Raw genomic sequence first — 18129 nt, 5'->3', positions numbered from 1 at the left:
AGTATATATTTTTACTTTCTATAAATAATTTTTTTTATAATTTTATTCCGATTACAAACATAGTTTACTAAGTTTTGTGACTATACTTTTATATGTTCACGTTTTATTTTACAATATTATCATTATTCGAATTAAGTATAAATATTTTTTAATTCAAGAATAATATTTCCATATTTTTTCAAGTAATTGTATTACATTAAATTACATGTTAATAATTATTTTATCAAAAATATTAGTTAAAGAGACAATTTCGATTAACAAATCGATGCAATTTAATTAGTTTTTATTCACACGAGATTACAAGATTTGTTCTCATTACCAACAGACTATTTAATACTTGCAAGATTACAAGACTGCCACTTAATGCTTGCACGGTTAGAGATGAATGACATAGTAGTAATTGCTGATTACTGCATGGAGCAAATTATTACTGCATTTAGCACCACCCGAAAACATGATTGCTAAATGTGTATACCCATATTTTAAAAAAAACTGTTTTCGGCTTTTACAAGAAGCAGTTTCATCATCAAACCTTCTCAAAAATATTATTTTTATATATTATATCTCAAAATATGCATAAATTAAAAAAAATTACCAAATAATCATCTAATTTTCATGACAACACTTCTTCTACCAGCACTTTTTCTCACAGCAGAGCAATTTTAATGGCACTCCTAAACGGAGCCTTAGCCCGAAATGTAAAATTTTGTAGTTTAAAAACATTTAGGTTTCAACCAAGGGTTGTTTCGCTGGTAAGCAATATATGGAAAGAAAATTTATTTATTTATTGCTAATTTTACCTGTACAACCAAACAGGTAAGAAGTAGGATTGACTTCAAATGTACAAATTTAATAGGGGTGGTAATCCCTAACAATCATATGCTAAATAATCCATATTTAACACACAATTTTAGAACTCTTAGATCAATATTTTAAAGGCCCGAATATAAGAAAAAAAATTTAGCCTTCTGTGGATATTTTCCGCAGAAGGGTTTTTCTCCCTTCCGCGGATATTTTTCCGCGGAAGGGCTTTTCTCCCTTCGACGGATATTTTTCGCGGAAAGAGAAAAGCCCTTCCGCGAAAAATATCCGCGGAAGGTTAAAATAATTTCCTTAAATTTGAACCCTTGAAATATATATCTGACGCCCCTAGAATAGTATGTTAGATAAAACTTAACTAATATACGATTGTGAGGGAACAAGACCCATTTAATTGATCACAAAGGGGAGCAGTTTGGTTTAATCAAATACGTAGTTTATTTTCTTACAATTTATACAGTCAGTCCTGAATGTTTTTTTGTTAATCGATAACACACACGTCAACGATCAAATTCTTTATTCCCGTAGTGGGTACAAGAGTTCCCCTACCGCACCAATATTTTATTGGCCAGTCCTAAGAATATTAATGAAGTGAGCGTAACTTGTAAGACGAACCGACAAAATTTAAACATATTGCTTTAGGTTTGGATTGGCTATATTTTTTCTGATTTTAAAGTAAAAAACAGGAAAAAGAAAATTGAACTTACTGGTCACAAAGTTATTTCCAGATTTCAAAGTAAAAAATTAATTTGCATGCAACGAATTTGAACTGATAGGTCAAAAATAAGCTTAGAAAGTGTTCAGCCGGTGATAATTTTCCATAATATAAAGTGTTCTGAAATGTTCCTTTCAATCACCAGCCGTAGAAGAGTAAATACATAATGCATTTCAAAGCTTGCTAGGTAGAAGATATCAGTAGATAATATGTTATTTTTCAGAACTCATTTTTAATTTTTAGAACAAAATAAAAGTGAAAAGATAATATCGCGCTTGAAAGCACATTGTTGTAGTCAAAATTTGGTATTGGATCATTTCGGATAAAGAACGGATCAGTTGGAATCAAATGGGGACAAAAAGATGTAGAATTAGGTTTCAGACCTTGGGGCATGAATTGTGGACGCGCCCTAGCTGGAGGACGCACCCTCGTTAGGTGAAGTGCATGATATGGCCATTCGGAAGTAAGATGGCAATGCAAAAGGAAGTGGGTGCATCCCGTAGAGTGGGGACGCGCCTTGGCTATAGGACGCACCTTCCTAAGATGAAATACAAGATATGAATGGTTGGGTCACAATGCAAGGGAGAATGTGTGCATGTAACGCTTGTAAATATTTGATATGAATGTAATATAATATTCTGTTTTATGCTATATAATTTTTGTGTATTAGATGTCAGAAATTTTGTGAATTCAATATGTTCGCATACATTCTTCATTGTGTGGCATTGCGGACTTTGTTAGATTATTTATAAGCATACACAAGCAAATTTCGTTATACGATTAAATAATATTTGAGTTATTGCGATTAGATAATAAGTGTAATAGTTGCAATTAGACGATGGATCATAATTCGTATAATAGCGGCTTAGAATCAAGTTATTTGCATTTTCTTATATGACTTAGAGTTGTTAATCATATTTTTATGTGGCTTGTATTAATCCTAGAAAATTCTTTTAAAATATATTCTTGTTCAAAATTTTTGAAAACAATTTCATAAAACTTCTAAAATCTCATAGTATTTATGGTATTAATTTTAAGATTTATGGAGTTGTATTTTATTTACTAAAATTCATTCTTTTTAATCATACTTTTATTAAATATTGAATTACTAGTATACCCTTGCATGCATTTTAGCTTATAAAAGAGTCCAAGGCTAATATCGTCAATTCTAAACCCACTAACTTGCTAGTTTACCTCTTTAACCTTGCATGCATTTTTGTCACTACTAGCAAGAGGGACATTTATGTACATTCCCCATTTCACTACCATTTTAAGAGACAAAAATCAAGTGAGTGCCCTCATTTTCATTACACACACACTCACACACATCACTCTCTCCTCTCTTCTCTCCCTCTCGACCGAACTCATCCCCCACCCCCATTCTTGCCATTTTCTTCACTTTCTCTTCATCTTTTTTTACTTCTCAAGTTAGTCAAGCCAAAAACTTCATCATTTAGTGGAGTAGCATCATTTTAAGGTGAATTTTGTGTGTGCATGTTGGTAAAGCCGAAGTTGAGGTCTTGGTTCTTATGAACTTAAGGTTTCAACCAGGGTGGCTTATAGAAATGAGTAGGATATGAACTTGGAGAGGTGTTAAACTTCTATTTTTTCCAAGTCATAATCTTGTGCATAAACATTTGGCAATGATTTCTTAAGAGCCGAATGTTTAGAGTGTTGATCTTGAATAGTTCTTATAAAGAATGACCATGCATGTTGATTTTGAAAGTATTGTTCTTTAAAAATATTTTTTTATCAAGTTTAAACTCTTGCATGTCATTTTTCCTTCAAGATATCTTTAGTTTAGTACTTGCATATTGATTTTTGCACTTGCATGTTGGATTAATACTTGCATGTCGATTTACAAGTGATTTTCAAAGTGGAAACCATACTTGTTGATTTTGTGCTATGGTACTTGACTTGTATGAGATGTATATTGAGGTTTTTAGTTATAAAATGCTAGATGAAGTATTCCATAATAATAAGTGATTATATTCAGTAGATATCAAGTGATTATTTTGATTATATAGTTCGAATTTTTGCTTAAAAACTCGAAGACATGATGTTGCTATTATAGTTGTTCTTTTAACCGCTTGATACTTGATTTTTGTGAGTTGTATGCCATGTTTACTTTGATAAAATTATAGTTTAGATTATATATGATGGTATGAGCTTAAGGTCAGTAGGTATCATGAAGTTACCATGCATGCATACTTCAAATTTTTGCTTAAAAATGCTAAAGTGATGGCTCGACTTGTGATGTGTTACTTTGCTTGTATTTATACTTAGTTTTCATGCTTAAGGGATTGTAAATGAACCTTATATGTTGTCAATCCGTAGGTGTAAGTGTATGTTAGGACTTGTCTTGGTTGGTTGTTGATTGTTTTAGGAGTAATGTAGGGAGTTAAGTTTGAAGGAGTCACTTGGTCATAGCTGGGCAGATTTTTGTACTAGAAGTTTAGGTCATTTTAGGTGAGTTTTAGCAAGGCCTTGGTAGGCCTGAGCTCAAGGGAGTTGAGAATTGGTTCATACTTGAGTTCAGTAGCTTTAGATTGCATAAAAACTTGCATTTGGTTAGGCACACACACACAAACCCGAGAGCAGCTCAAAACAGGGCAGATTTGAGTAAACTTGACTTTTGTTTGATTATCATCATGTCATAGGTTAGGAATTCATGGGGCCTTAGTCTAGATAGATATAATGAAGTCTTAGGAAGCTTAAAAAACCATTAAAACCAGTAATTGAATTGGATTGATGAGTTTTAAGTTAGTAAAATCAGGGCGGTTTGGTATTCAAGGGAAACAGTTTTGTGTCAACTTCCACTTGAGGCCTAGGGAGGCCTGAGTGAGGCCTTTGAGTCACTCAACTTTGAGAGTCATTTTAGAGTCTTAAAAACCCTTGAGAGTTGGTTTGGAGTGAAGGCCCAAGGTGGAGATACCTTATTTCCACCAAAACACTGGAGAGTCACCATTAGAGTTGCCTTTGGAAACTTTATAGAAGTGCATTGCATTTGTGTGTCTTCTAAGTGAGGCCTTGATGTCAAACCAATTGCTAAAGTTATCTTAAAGTCACAAGAAGTCATAGGAGTTAGAATATAGCAAAGTCTCAAGGTATAACTTCATATTTTTGCCAAGGCACACAATTGGTGCCAAGGTGTGCATTCGGTAAGTCAAATAGTGTGCATTACATTTGTGAGTCATTTGAAGTGAGGCATAAGTGTGCCTTACTAAATTTAGGTTGAGTTGAGGTCTGTAAAAGGAGGATTAAGAGTTTTGGTCATGATAATTGTATATTATATGGTTAATTGCTTAAGTGACTAAGGTCGTAAATAGAGTATAGGTGTGTAATATTAACTAAATAATAAATTGCCATGCCATTTGTTATTATGTGTTATGTGGTTTATGTGATGCATACATTATTTGTAATTAGTAGAATTTAAGTGTATATCTATATGTGTATATGTGTATATATATATTTATAGTATACGCGAAAGGGTAGTTAGCAAGAGTTGTGATGAGGATACTATCTATCATAGGTTCAAGTAGGAGGCCAGGAGAGGAACCCATAGACAATTCCATTCAAGTACTCAGTAAGCGTAGCTCAGGCAAGTGAACTCTCAACTTACCTCTATAAATTTGTTTCTTGTGATTAAATACCCTGTGAATGTATGACTACAGTTTTAATAAGATTAATTAGTCCCTGACATCACCCAATGATTAGATCTTGAATTCAGTTAATCTCTTTCATACTTGAGTTGATCCCTTTTCACCGCATATTACCTTTTATCCATGTGAATACCCTACAATAGTCCCTTAATATATCATGTGAACCCTAAATCCCTCATAAATTAGAATCATTTCTTTTGGAAACCCAAACACTAATAATATCCCCTCATTTGAACTTTGACAATACCAACCCTTGTTATCTTGTCCTTGATCAAGAACCCTTTGAAACTCAAATGAATTAAAAGGAATTGGATAGTATGTTTTGTTAAGACTGAGGCGCCAATCACTGTTAAAGCCTTAGTAGCAGCCAATGTGTGTCGATGATCCTCAATAGTTGTGAATTACTTGTTATGTGGTTCGGAGCTTTAATGTTGGCTGATCACCCCTCATTGCTCATAGCGCTGTGAGATTTCTAATTTCCTTTCACTTATTAGAAATTTGATCTTTTATTTGAGATTTTATATTGTTGATTAATTTCTGTTATCGTTTTATTGAGTATATGATGAATTGTTATTCACTGTTTATCACTTGTTGAGCGTTTTGCTCATTAATATTGTTATTGATGTTATCCCTTCAGTGAAACCCGAAGATGGTTCGTTTCAAGCAAACTGCCCGTAAGACTTCCGGGGACTCAGGGTATACCTACCGTCAGATGTTGGAGCAGGTAGGGAACTAGTAGTTCCCTAAGGATTATAAACTTTGGGTTTAAAATTTGGTAGTAATTTGACTTAAGATATTTTTGGTCTGTAATAATGAAGATGTTAGATGTTGTTAGTTGTTGGATTTTTAAACGCAGCGGGGCGTGGCAAAACACTTTTACACACACAACCCCAAATAAAAGCATATAAATCGTGAATAAAAATTCGAGGGATCGAATCTAACCTTTTAAAATAATTCGGAGACAACGATCAGAGATCCTTAGCAGTTGCTCCTCAAGTGTGAAGCACTCCACCGGTATCCACCAAGAAAACGACTTTTAGGAGGAGGAGGAGGTGGAGAGAATTTGATTTTCTAAAACTTTTGGGTTTCTGGGGTTAGAATAAAATAGGGTCTATAATAGTGTATTTATAGGCAAAATTTTCAGCTGAAATTTTCCCATAAATATTATTATTATTATCCCATTTATTATTCTCATTAATAATTAAAACACCTTTTAATCATTAATCCTTTTTCTAAACACTTTAGAAATAATTCTCTCTCTTGATTTAATTTCCAAAAATTAAATCCTTAATTAATAATATTAAGAACTTTTCTTAATTAATTTATAATCAATTAAATCTTATTTAATCAATTATTAAATTTGCCAATTAATTATTTATTTCATAAATAAATAATTATTAGCCATTATTAATTAATTCATCCACCATTAAATCATTCTCTTTTTATGGTGTGACCCTGTAGGTTCAATATTAAGCCGGTAGTAGAAATAAATAATAACAAAACTATTTTATCATTATTTATATAAATTCTCTAATTTATTAAATAATTAATTAATCACATTTATTCTACATCGTGAGGGATACTTCTCAGCATATCGCGACTATCCGGAGAATATGAATTCACTGCTTAGAATACCAAGAACCTATTCAGTGAATAGTTACCGTACAATAAACTCCTTCTACCCTACAATGTCCCGATTAAATACAAGGCATGGATCTCGTGTCAAGCCTATCTAATTCAATCACTTTGCTTACCATTTACTATGCGTAGTTCTATGCAAATTAGAAACTCCTTTCTAATTTCATTCACTCTGGCCAGAGATTCCTGAACTAGCATAAGTGGATCAGCCTTGAACATTCGCTTCCTTCACTGGAAGGGGTAGATCCTTTATTGATGATACACTATCTTCGTGTACAAATTCCTATACCCAGAAGAGCCCTAATAATTGTCCCTGGAGACTAAGAACTAAACCAAAGCATAGTTCAGTGTACACAAGATGACTATGATGACCTCAAGTCTAAGGATACTTGTACAACTATCACTATGTGAACAACTGCTGACACGTGAGTGAACTCCATCAGTTGTTCAGCTGTGCAAGTCATGTTCAGTGAACTTATTCCATAATAAGCACCTACATACTAGCTATAGTGTCACCACACAAATGTCTATGAGAACAGACATCCTTCATAACGAAGCAAGCATAGTATGTACCGATCTTTGTGGATTACTAATTACCAGTTAGTAATCCTATGATCAGGAACTATTTAAGTTTAGAGTTATCATCTTTTTAGGTCTCACTATTATGATCTCATTATAATCCATAAAAAGCTTTACTCTAAACTATGGTATATCTTATTTAAACACTTAAATAGATAAAGCCCGTAATAAAAACAAAACAAGTCTTTATTAATATCAATGAAATTAAAACAGATTACATAAAAGTTATTCCTAAATCCTAATACATGATTGGACTTAGGACATATTCCTTTCAGTTAGAACTCATTCCTGTGTATTCGTGGATTGTGGTTAAGCGTTGTAGCTTTAATACTCTATCTTTTGTAGTACTTTACTGTTCAATTAATATATTATGCATGTTTCTGCTAGTTAGTATGTGGGTCCGTCACAGGTTGGTATCAGAGCCACAGGTTTGAGTCACTGAACAACATAGGATAAATGAATATAATATAGGAACTTAGAGAATAGGATGAACTTAGATCATTTGGGTTTTGGGACGTTAAAATCTATAGAGTTTCTGACCCTTTTTAATTATAACCGCATATATATAAATAAATATTTGACAGGCATCATCCTCGTCGACTCCTAGATTCCCTTCTACTGTGCCATTCACTCTTCACGAGCAGATGGTATTGATGGTTGATCGACTGGAGGGCGAGAACGCGAATCATCGACGTAGGGTGGACCAGCTGTACCGCGAGAACTCGAACGACGAGCCGGACCGACCCCAACTGATAGCTACGCTTGAGGAGATCATCCAGATGGCTGAGGAATGATTGGTATTGATGATTCCACACCGTGAGAGGGAGAGTCAGATCACTCTTACCGTTATTGCTAACGAGCTCCGCCGAGTTATTAGCCGTCTTCGTGCCCCTGTTCCCCCACCACCATCCTCTTAGACTATCATATAGTCCACTTGTTTCCAGCATCGTTGTTGATTAGTACTTTGATTTCCATTTGTACCTTGTACCCGGATTGTTTCGGGAAGACTTTATTTGCACTTTATTTCCTGTTCGTACTTTATTCGCACTTTTCATTTGAACTAATATTAAATTTGCACTTTGATTATCTCTATAATATTTCCATATCATTACCATGCTATATACTTGCTTAGATAGAATTTTCCGGTTGATCCCTTTAGAACTCGATCATGTTTAATCTTTCCCTAAGATATCCCTTGAATAAGACCTCATTACTTGATATTTACCCTTATTATAACTTGTGTATGTAAATTTTAACTGTGAATAAACCTTTCTTGTCTACATTCAGAATCATGCCTCCTCGTAGAGCCCGCAACACCAATACCGGGGATCATGAAGATCTACCATCCAACTTGGCTCAACTCATGCAAATACCTCACCAACAATCTATTACCCTTGCTCAACAACAACTCCTTCAGCAACAACTTCAAGAACAACCACCTCCACCACCACCAACCCCTACAACTTTCAAATCATTATTGACTTAGATGAGGAGTCTCGTCTTGAGCACTTTCAAGCTATGAAACCACAGGAGTTCCGTAGAACTCAAGACCCTGTAGAAGCCCAATCTTGGCTTAAAGAGATGGAGAAATCTTTCAAGCTAGCCGTTGTTAGTGAAGAAAAGAAGGTCGACTATGTGTCTTATTTCCAGAAAGATGAAGCGAACTATTGGTGGGAGTCAGCCCGTGCTTTAGAAGAAGAGGAAGTTATCATTTGGGGTAGATTCAAGAAGATTTTCTTAAACAAGTATTTCCTGAGGAATATGCAGACTCAAATGCAATTGAAGTTCTTTGAATTGAAGCAAGAAGGAATGACTGTAGGAGAGTACGAGAAGGAATTCACTGAGTTGGCTAGGTTTGTTGGAAATTATATGGACACGGATGAAATGAGAGCGAAGAGATTTCAACAAGGATTGAAGCCTTGGCTACGAAGTAGAGTGGCTGCTTTTGAATTGGCCACATATGCTAATTGAAAGAGATGTGTCCTAAGTCCAATCATGTATGATGATTTAGGAATAACTTTTATGTAATCTATTTTGATTTCATTGATATTAATAAAAGACTTGTTTTGGTTTTATTGCGGGTTTTATCTATTTAAATGTTTAAATAAGATATACCATAGTTTAGAGTAAAGCTTTTTATGGATTATGATGAGATCATAATAATGAGACCTAAAAGATGATAACTCTAAACTTAAATATTTCTTGGTCGTAGGATTACTAACTGGTAATTAGTAATCCGCAAAGATCGGTACATACTATGCTTGCTTCATTATGAAGGATATATGTTCTCATAGACATTTGTGTGGTGATACTATAGCTAGTATGTAGGTGCTTATTATAGAATAAGTTCACTGAACATGACTTACACAGCTGAACAACTGATGGAGTTCACTCACGTGTCAGCAGTTGTTCACATAGTGATAGTTGTACAAGTATCCTTAGACTTGAGGTCATCATAGTCATCTTGTGTACACTGAACTATGCTTTGGTTTAGTTCTTAGTCTCCAGGGACAATTATAAGGGCTCTACTGGGTATAAGAATTTGTACACGAAGATAGTGTATGATCAATAAAGGATCTACCCCTTCCAGTGAAGGAAGAGAATGTTTAATGCTGATCCACTTATGCTACTTCAGGAATCTCTGGCCAGAGTGAATGAAATTAGAAAAAAGTTTCTAATTTACATTAAATAGAACTAAGCATAGTGAATGGGAAAGCAAATGATTAAATAAGATAGGCTTGACACAAGTTCCATGCCTTGTATTTAATCGTGACATTGCAGGGTAGAAGAAATTGATTGTACGGTAACTACTCACTGAATAGGTTCTTGGTATTCTAAGCAGTGAATTCGTATTATCCGGATAGTCGCGATATGATGAGAAGTATCCCTCACGATGTAGAATAAATATGATTAATTTATTAATTAATCATATTTAATGAATTAGAGAATTTATATAAATAATGATAAAATAGTTTTATTATTATTTATTTCTACTACCGGCTTAATATTGAACCTACAGGGTCACACCATAAAAGAGAATGATTTAATGGTGGAGGAATTAATTAATAATGGCTGGTAATTATTTATTTTTGAAATAAATAATTAATTAGCAGATTTAATAATTGATTAGATGAGATTTAATTAATTTTTAATATTATTAATTAAGAATTTAATTTTGGAAATTAAATCAAGTGAGAGAATTATTTTTCTAAAGTGTTTAGAAAAAGGGATTAATGATTAAAAGGTGTTTTAATTATTAGTTAATTGGTTAATAAGAATAATCAATTAAAGGGTTAATAATAATAATATTTTATGGAAAATTTTCAGCTGAAAATTTTGCTTATAAATATACTATTATAAACCCTATTTGCCTCAACCCAAATAATTAACCCTAATTCTAAAGTAGAACAAGAGGGAGGCAACTAATTGTCTCAATCTCTTACTCCTGCAATATATTGTACTCTTGGTGGATACCGGTGGAGTGCTTCACACTTGAGGAGCAGCTGCTAGGGATTTCCGTTCATCGTTCTTGGATCGCTATTAAAGACCTCCATCTTTCCATTAACGTAAAGCTTCTTAAGGTAAACATACTGAACTACGAATTAAATATTATTTTTTGCATGGATCCTGCGGAGGGTTTCGGTTTTTTAAGATTTAAATTTACGTTTTCGTTGCGTTTATGTGCTAAAAACCCTTCAATGGCATCAGAGCTACTTGCGAAAAGTTTTTAATTCGTTTATGTGTTTAACTGTTTTTGATATATGAGCATGTACGTGATTCGCCATGATTTGATGTTGATATAATATGCTTATATATGTATGGTTTTGAATATATGATATTCATGTGAGTTGTATAATCATAAGATGATTATGTAATCTGTATATAAACTGATATATACATGATTTATGTTTGTTCTAATTATGAGAATCATATTAGATACGGATTCTGAATTGGCTGCTGCAGATTTGCTGAAATCTGGGTCTGGTGTCCGATTTACGCAAACGAATACCCTATTCCATAGGTAAACGAGCGTCTGAACAAAACTGATAGCTGAAGCTATTAACGACTCGTCTGTAAGGCGTTTGACGTCGTTTACTGCCCGTAAACAGTGATTCTTGTTTTTCTGATTTGATTCTGATTTTTCTGATTTTTGTCATATTTTTTTTATGATTAGATCATGGATAATATGATATGTTAAGATCAGATTATGTGTTTTAACATGCTTTTATGTGTTGTATGAGCATGGTGGATTGTTATGGCCTTTCGACCTTAGTGTAATGGTTTTGGTTTTGGTTTTAAATACGACTTGCATGTCGTCAATCTTTGTAATCATAAATCTCGAATGTAACTCGAGTTATTCGTGTAAGGTCATTAGATTAGTTTTACTTTCAATATATGTAATGTAATTGAAGACTCAAGAAGGCTATCCAATGGAGGTGATATAAAGAAGAAGACGAGGCATACAAGAAGTTTAAACAAAAAAGAAGACTTATGTAATAAGTAGTTGTATTTATTTCCATCACCATATTAGATTGACATTGATCTTTATAATGAGCTTGATAAATATCACATAGGATGGGGCCATAACCAAACATATTTACTTTATTGCAATTTACATTTACTTGTTTATTTAATTTTATATATGAGATATATGCCTATGTTTACCATGCGATGATAGATTTAGGTGAACTTAAATCAATATAAGGCGTGCTCTAGAAAATCTAGAATAAGAATCATTTCTTGCCTTAAAAATAATATTATGAATACAATCATGAGATTCTTGTGTTTATGAAACACATAATTAAATATGAATTTTCAATATTGAGAGAAAGGATGATTCTGTCAAAAGCAGATTTCTATCTGTAAGAAAGGGGTATTAAGTGACGCCTCTTGACAATGCTCCCCCCGATCTGGGAATCATCTGATTATCGATTATTGATTTGAAATATTTAATTTAAAAGGAAGAATCTCTTTATAATATGATTATGATTGTAACATAATATAATCCCTCTAAAATTAAATAATATCAAGTAGTAATTGGCCAATAACACAACGGGCTTGTGTCGGTCAAAGCCTTCCAACATGGTTGAAAGTAGTTCTTATTTTTAAATCATTGTCGTTTCGTGCTACAGCCGAGGGCTTTGATTTCGAAATAAGAAATACTTGTCTATTACATAAAGATGTGTACATTGAATTAGAATCTAAAGGTCGTTACGCGCTACAGCCATGGGCCGTTGGAGACTGATTCAATTGTACGAAATGTTGGTTTAGACTTGACTTAGAATATTGAGTTTGTCGTACTACAGCCGTGACTCAATTATTCAAGAGGCTAAAGTTTTATTAGGGAATAACATAAGATGTAATTGACAAGAGTTGTCTGCCTATTGAACTGTTGGGTTCCGAAGGCATAAAACGCAGCGGATAAACGTAAATAAAACAAAAATTCGAAACCCAAAAACAGGATCCATGTATAATTATGGGCAGATTATGGAGATAACGAATCATACCTTTCAAGAGATTAACTTTTACGAACTCAACGGAGATCCTAGCTATCACGCTTTATGTCTACCTCTCGGAGAAACACCTCTATGGTATCCACACGAGCACCTTCAAGAACGTCTCACGAACTTGACTACGGAATGGATGTACTAGCCTCCTTCTTGACGATCTGAATTGCCTCTGCCTTTCTTTGCTGCTAGGGTTTTCTTGAAAAAACGTTCAAGCCTCTTTAACCTCTCATTATCTATTTATAATGACTGATTAAAAAGGCCCATAATAGCAAAGCCCAACCCTAGTAGGTATTGGATTAAATAATAAAAACGAATTTCTATTATTTAATTAATAACTAAGTCATACTTAGTTATTATGGGCAAAAACATTCCTTTTAATTCGAATTTATATTATCTCAATTAAGTCTTACTTAATTATAATAAAATTCAAATAATCATCAATTAATTTAAATCCATAATTTAAATTAACTATTCCATTAAGTGCTCTATTTGTGCGACCCTATAGGCTATTATTTAATTGGCAATAATTTTATTCTCTAATAAAATTATAAACAATGAGCGGTATCTAGTAATACATCATTGTTACCCAATTAAACAATAATTAAATCGTGATTAGATAAAACCTTTCGTGATTAATGTTTTTCCGTGTAATATAATCCCTTTAACCATACATATTATAGATTAAACTCGAGGCATGTATTTAGTCATCCTCTTCAACATTTAATCTGGGTTTACTTGATGCATGAGTAGATTATTGAAACAAATCATTATTTGAGCATGGCCATGCTTTTATAATCTCACTCAATCAAGAGGCCAATAATATCTCTCCTAATTATAGGAGGGTTAAATCCTTTATCTATCATTCATATTTCTCATACGACTCATGATATACCCGATGTCCACTTTTATCATCACCCGATCAAAAGTAACTTTTAATGTAGTCAAAGTATATTAATCCTCGTATAGAAATATAATGATTTCAAGTCAAAGGATCGTTACACCATTATCACTGTGAGTCTTTCTTATGACTTTATTAAACATGAAGAATCTCACTGTGGGTCTGTCCAGTACCATGTACTCTCACATGTACCTATGTATTGACTTCAGTATCCCCATACTTATAACCAATGAGATGTGGTTATCTTGTCAAACAACATACTAGTCTATCTATGTATTATTATTGTCCTATATAATAATACTCGACTAGGGACCTTTAAGAATATGATATATTATATAATCTCAAGTTCAAGTCATGTACTTAAACTATACAATTTGTATCATGATTCTAAGGACATTTATTATGCTAACAAAATATCGCAGTAATTAAGGTCATAATAAATACATTTATTGAATGATCAACTGACATAAAGATAAAAGAATAATGTATTGCCTCTAGGGCACCTACACTAACATGAACATCACATGACGTTTCGTGCTATAGCCGATGTTGTGTGATGGAATGTAGGATCCCTATTCCCACTAGCATTATGAATGCTTAATTTTCACTTAGGGGTTGTATAAATTAGATAAACTAGTGGGAGCCACTTATGAATAAAGACCCGATTCATATAGTGTTTTGAAATGAAATTAAATATTTGCTAAGTGTTGTTATGTGTTCATCATTTACAGATTTACTATATTCGTTATGTCTTCTGCATTATCACTCCGGAGTATACTAGATGGTCACAAGTTGACTGGTCTTAATTTTGCTGACTGGCTTCGAAACTTGAGAATTGTTCTCAGGGTTGAGAAGCTGGAATATGTCCTTGACTCACCTAAGCCTACTAAACCTACTAGCGATGCACATAATGATGAACATGTTGTGTATCGTAAGTGGATAGATGATGCAAATGTTGCTCAATGCATCATGCTAGCTTCCATGAACATTGAGCTACAGAAGCAACATGAGCATATGGATGCTCACACTATCCTTATGCATCTACAAGAGTTGTATGATGTGGCAGGGAGGACAGCTCAATATGAGATATCGAAGGAGCTGTTCGGTTGTAGGATGTTTGAGGGATCATTTGTGAATGACCAAATACTTAAGATGATCAATTTGATTGAACGTCTTGGACAACTTGGTTTTGCCATGGATGGGGAGCTGAGCCAAGACTTGGTCTTGAAATCACTTCCGAGTTCGTTCTCGCAGTTTGTTGTGAACTTTCACATGAATAAGCTGGATGTCAGCCTGCCTGAACTCCACAACATGTTGAAGACTACGGAATCGAATTTTCCCCCTAAGAAGAGTTCTGTTCTTCTAATTGGTGAAGGTTCCAATCCTAAGAAAAGGAAGAAGAACCTTCCAAGAAGAAGAAAGTAGGTGAGAAAAAGCCGGTTCCACCAAAAGCTGAAGACCCCAAGAGCAAAGCTGATTGCTTTCACTGTGACAAGGTGGGGCACTGGAAGAGGAACTGCAAGGTTTACCTTGCAGAATTGAAGAAGAAGAAGGGTAGTGAGACTACCGCTTCTGATTCAGGTATGTTCATGATCGAAGTTAATATGTCACTAAATCAAATTTCAACTTGGGTATTAGATACCGCCTGTGGTTCTCATATTTGCAATTCATTGCATGGACGAAGGAGAAGTAGGACTCTTGAAGAAGAGGAGGTGATTCTACGGATGGGAAATGGAGCAAGAGTTGCTACTGAAGCTGTAGGATCATTTCATTTACATATGCCTACGGGCAAGACTATTGTTCTAAATAATTGTTATTTTGTTCCCTCGATTATGAGGAATATTATTTCTATTCCATGTTAGACTTGGCTGTATTTTCGTTTGTTATTCAGAATAATAAATGTTCAATTCTTAGAGATAACGTTCTTTGTGGAAGTGGTATTTTAAATAATGGTCTGTATGTATGTGACGTAGAGCATAATTTATTACAAATTGAACATACTAATAAAAGAAAAAGGGATGATGAAAATCTCACTTTCTTGTGGCACTGCGGACTTGGTCATATTCGTGAAAATAGACTGCGGACATTGCATAAGGAAGGGTTACTTGACCCCTTTGATTTTGAATCATATCCTACATGCGAGTCTTTTCTATTGGGTAAAATGACCAAATCTCCATTTAGTGGACATGGAGAGAGGGCTGCAGATTTGCTAGGATTGGTACACACAGATGTATGTGGACCAATGTCTATGCAAGCCATGGGTGGATTTTCATACTTCATTGCTTTCATAGATGATCGATCTAGATTTAGATATGTGTATTTGATGAAACACAAGTCTGAAGCCTTTGAAAAGTTCAAAGAATATAAGTATGAAGTGGAGAAACAAACCAAACATAGTATTATAACTCTTCGATCAGATCGAGGTGGTGAATACTTGAATGGAGAGTTTCTAGCTTATCTCAAAGAAAATGGTATAGTCTCCCGGTGGACTCCTCCATATACTCCACAGTTGAATGGGGTATCTGAAAGGAAAAATTGAACTTTGTTAGACATGGTTCGGTCTATGATGAGCTATGCGAATCTTTCAGTATTCCTGTGGGGTTATGCATTGGAAACCTCAGCATATTTACTGAATAAGGTGCCTTCCAAATCTGTTCCTCAAACTCCATATGAGATATGGAAAAAAAGGAAACCGAGTCTTAAACACGTTACGATTTGGGGATGTCCATCTTATGTCAAGAAAGTTGACCCATATAAGCTGGAATCTCGATTAGTAAAATGTAATTTTGTGGGATATCCTAAAGAGACTTTAGGGTATTACTTTTACACCGATCATCGGGTGTTTGTCTCCAGACATGCTACCTTCTTGGAAAAGCAGTTTATCCTTGAAGGAAATAGTGGGAGCAAAATTGAACTTGATGAAGTTCAAGAAGCACAAACTACTACGGATCAAGTGGAAACACCTGTTCAGACTGAACAACCTTCTGTGGAACATCCCATTCATAGGTCAGGGAGAGTGTCTCGCCAACCTGAGAGGTATTATGGCCTTGTCATTGAGAATGACAATGAGTTGTCAAACAATGATGATGACGACCTTGTGATCTATAATGAGGCTATGAGTAGTGTTGACTTAGAGAAATGGCATAGTGCCATGAAATCCGAAATGGAATCTATGTATACCAACCAAGTATGGACTCTGGTTGAGGCGCCTGAAGGTGTTAAGCCTATTGGGTGCAAGTGGGTATACAAAAGAAAGATTGGAGCAGATGGCCAGGTGGAGACCTATAAGGCCAGGCTCGTGGCAAAAGGTATCAAACAAAGGCAAGTGATTGACTTTGATGAAACTTTTTCGCCTGTAGCCCTGTTAAAATCAATTCGGATTTTGCTTGCGATTTCTGCTTACTACGACTTTGAGATCTGGCAAATGGACGTGAAAACGACCTTCCTCAATGGGAAACTTGAAGAGGAAGTGTATATGATACAGCCAGAGGGTTTTCTTTCCAAGGGAAATGAACACCTAGTGTGTAAGCTGCTGTGAACCATATATGATTTAAAGCAAGCTTCTCGTAGATGGAACATCCGTTTTGATGAGACAATCAAAGAGTTTGGTTTTATCAAAAACATAGATGAACCATGTGTCTACAAAAGGGTTAGTGGGAGCGCGGTAACATTTTTTGTATTATATTGAAAGAGGATACGTTAAGAGAGTTGACACACATAACAACGTAGCAGACCCACTCACAAAGCCACTTTCTCAAAGTCACTTTGATCGTCATAAAGACAAGATGGGTATTAGATACCAAAGTGATTGGCTTTAGTATAAGTGGGAGATTGAAAGAGATGTGTCCTAAGTCCAATCATGTATGATGATTTAGGAATAACTTTTATGTAATCTGTTTTGATTTCATTGATATTAATAAAAGACTTGTTTTGGTTTTATTGCGGGCTTTATCTATTTAAGTGTTTAAATAAGATATACCATAGTTTAGAGTAAAGCTTTTTTATGGATTATGATGAGATCATAATAATGAGACCTAAAAGATGATAACTCTAAACTTAAATATTTCCTGGTCGTAGGATTACTAACTGGTAATTAGTAATCCGCAAAGATCGGTACATACTATATTTGCTTCATTATGAAGGATGTCTGTTCTCATAGACATTTGTGTGGTGACACTATAGCTATTATGTAGGTTCTTATTATAGAATAAGTTCACTGAACTTGACTCACATGAAAGGAATATGTCCTAAGTCCAATCATGTATTAGGATTTAGGAATAACTTCCTGTGTAATCTATTTTGATTTCA

General features: G+C 34.3%; 1 protein-coding gene across 1 annotated transcript; it reads left to right on the top strand.

Moving 5' to 3' along the window:
• The first annotated feature begins 8931 nt into the window (after nucleotides 1-8931).
• Nucleotides 8932-9384, top strand: LOC141676579 (uncharacterized). Its single transcript, XM_074482289.1, has one exon. The coding sequence runs from the start codon at nucleotides 8932-8934 to the stop codon at nucleotides 9382-9384; it is 453 nt and encodes a 150-aa protein (XP_074338390.1).
• Nucleotides 9385-18129: the final 8745 nt, after the last annotated feature.

This window comes from Apium graveolens, chromosome 1 (genome assembly GCF_009905375.1).
Source record: "Apium graveolens cultivar Ventura chromosome 1, ASM990537v1, whole genome shotgun sequence".
In the NCBI taxonomy this organism is placed as follows: domain Eukaryota; kingdom Viridiplantae; phylum Streptophyta; class Magnoliopsida; order Apiales; family Apiaceae; genus Apium; species Apium graveolens.
This window is presented reverse-complemented; position numbering and strand designations above follow the sequence as displayed.

What these genes read in the sequence shown, in the direction of transcription:
- LOC141676579 (XM_074482289.1), top strand. Translation starts at nt 8,932, where the DNA reads ATGAAACCACAGGAGTTCCGTAGAACTCAAGACCCTGTAGAAGCCCAA.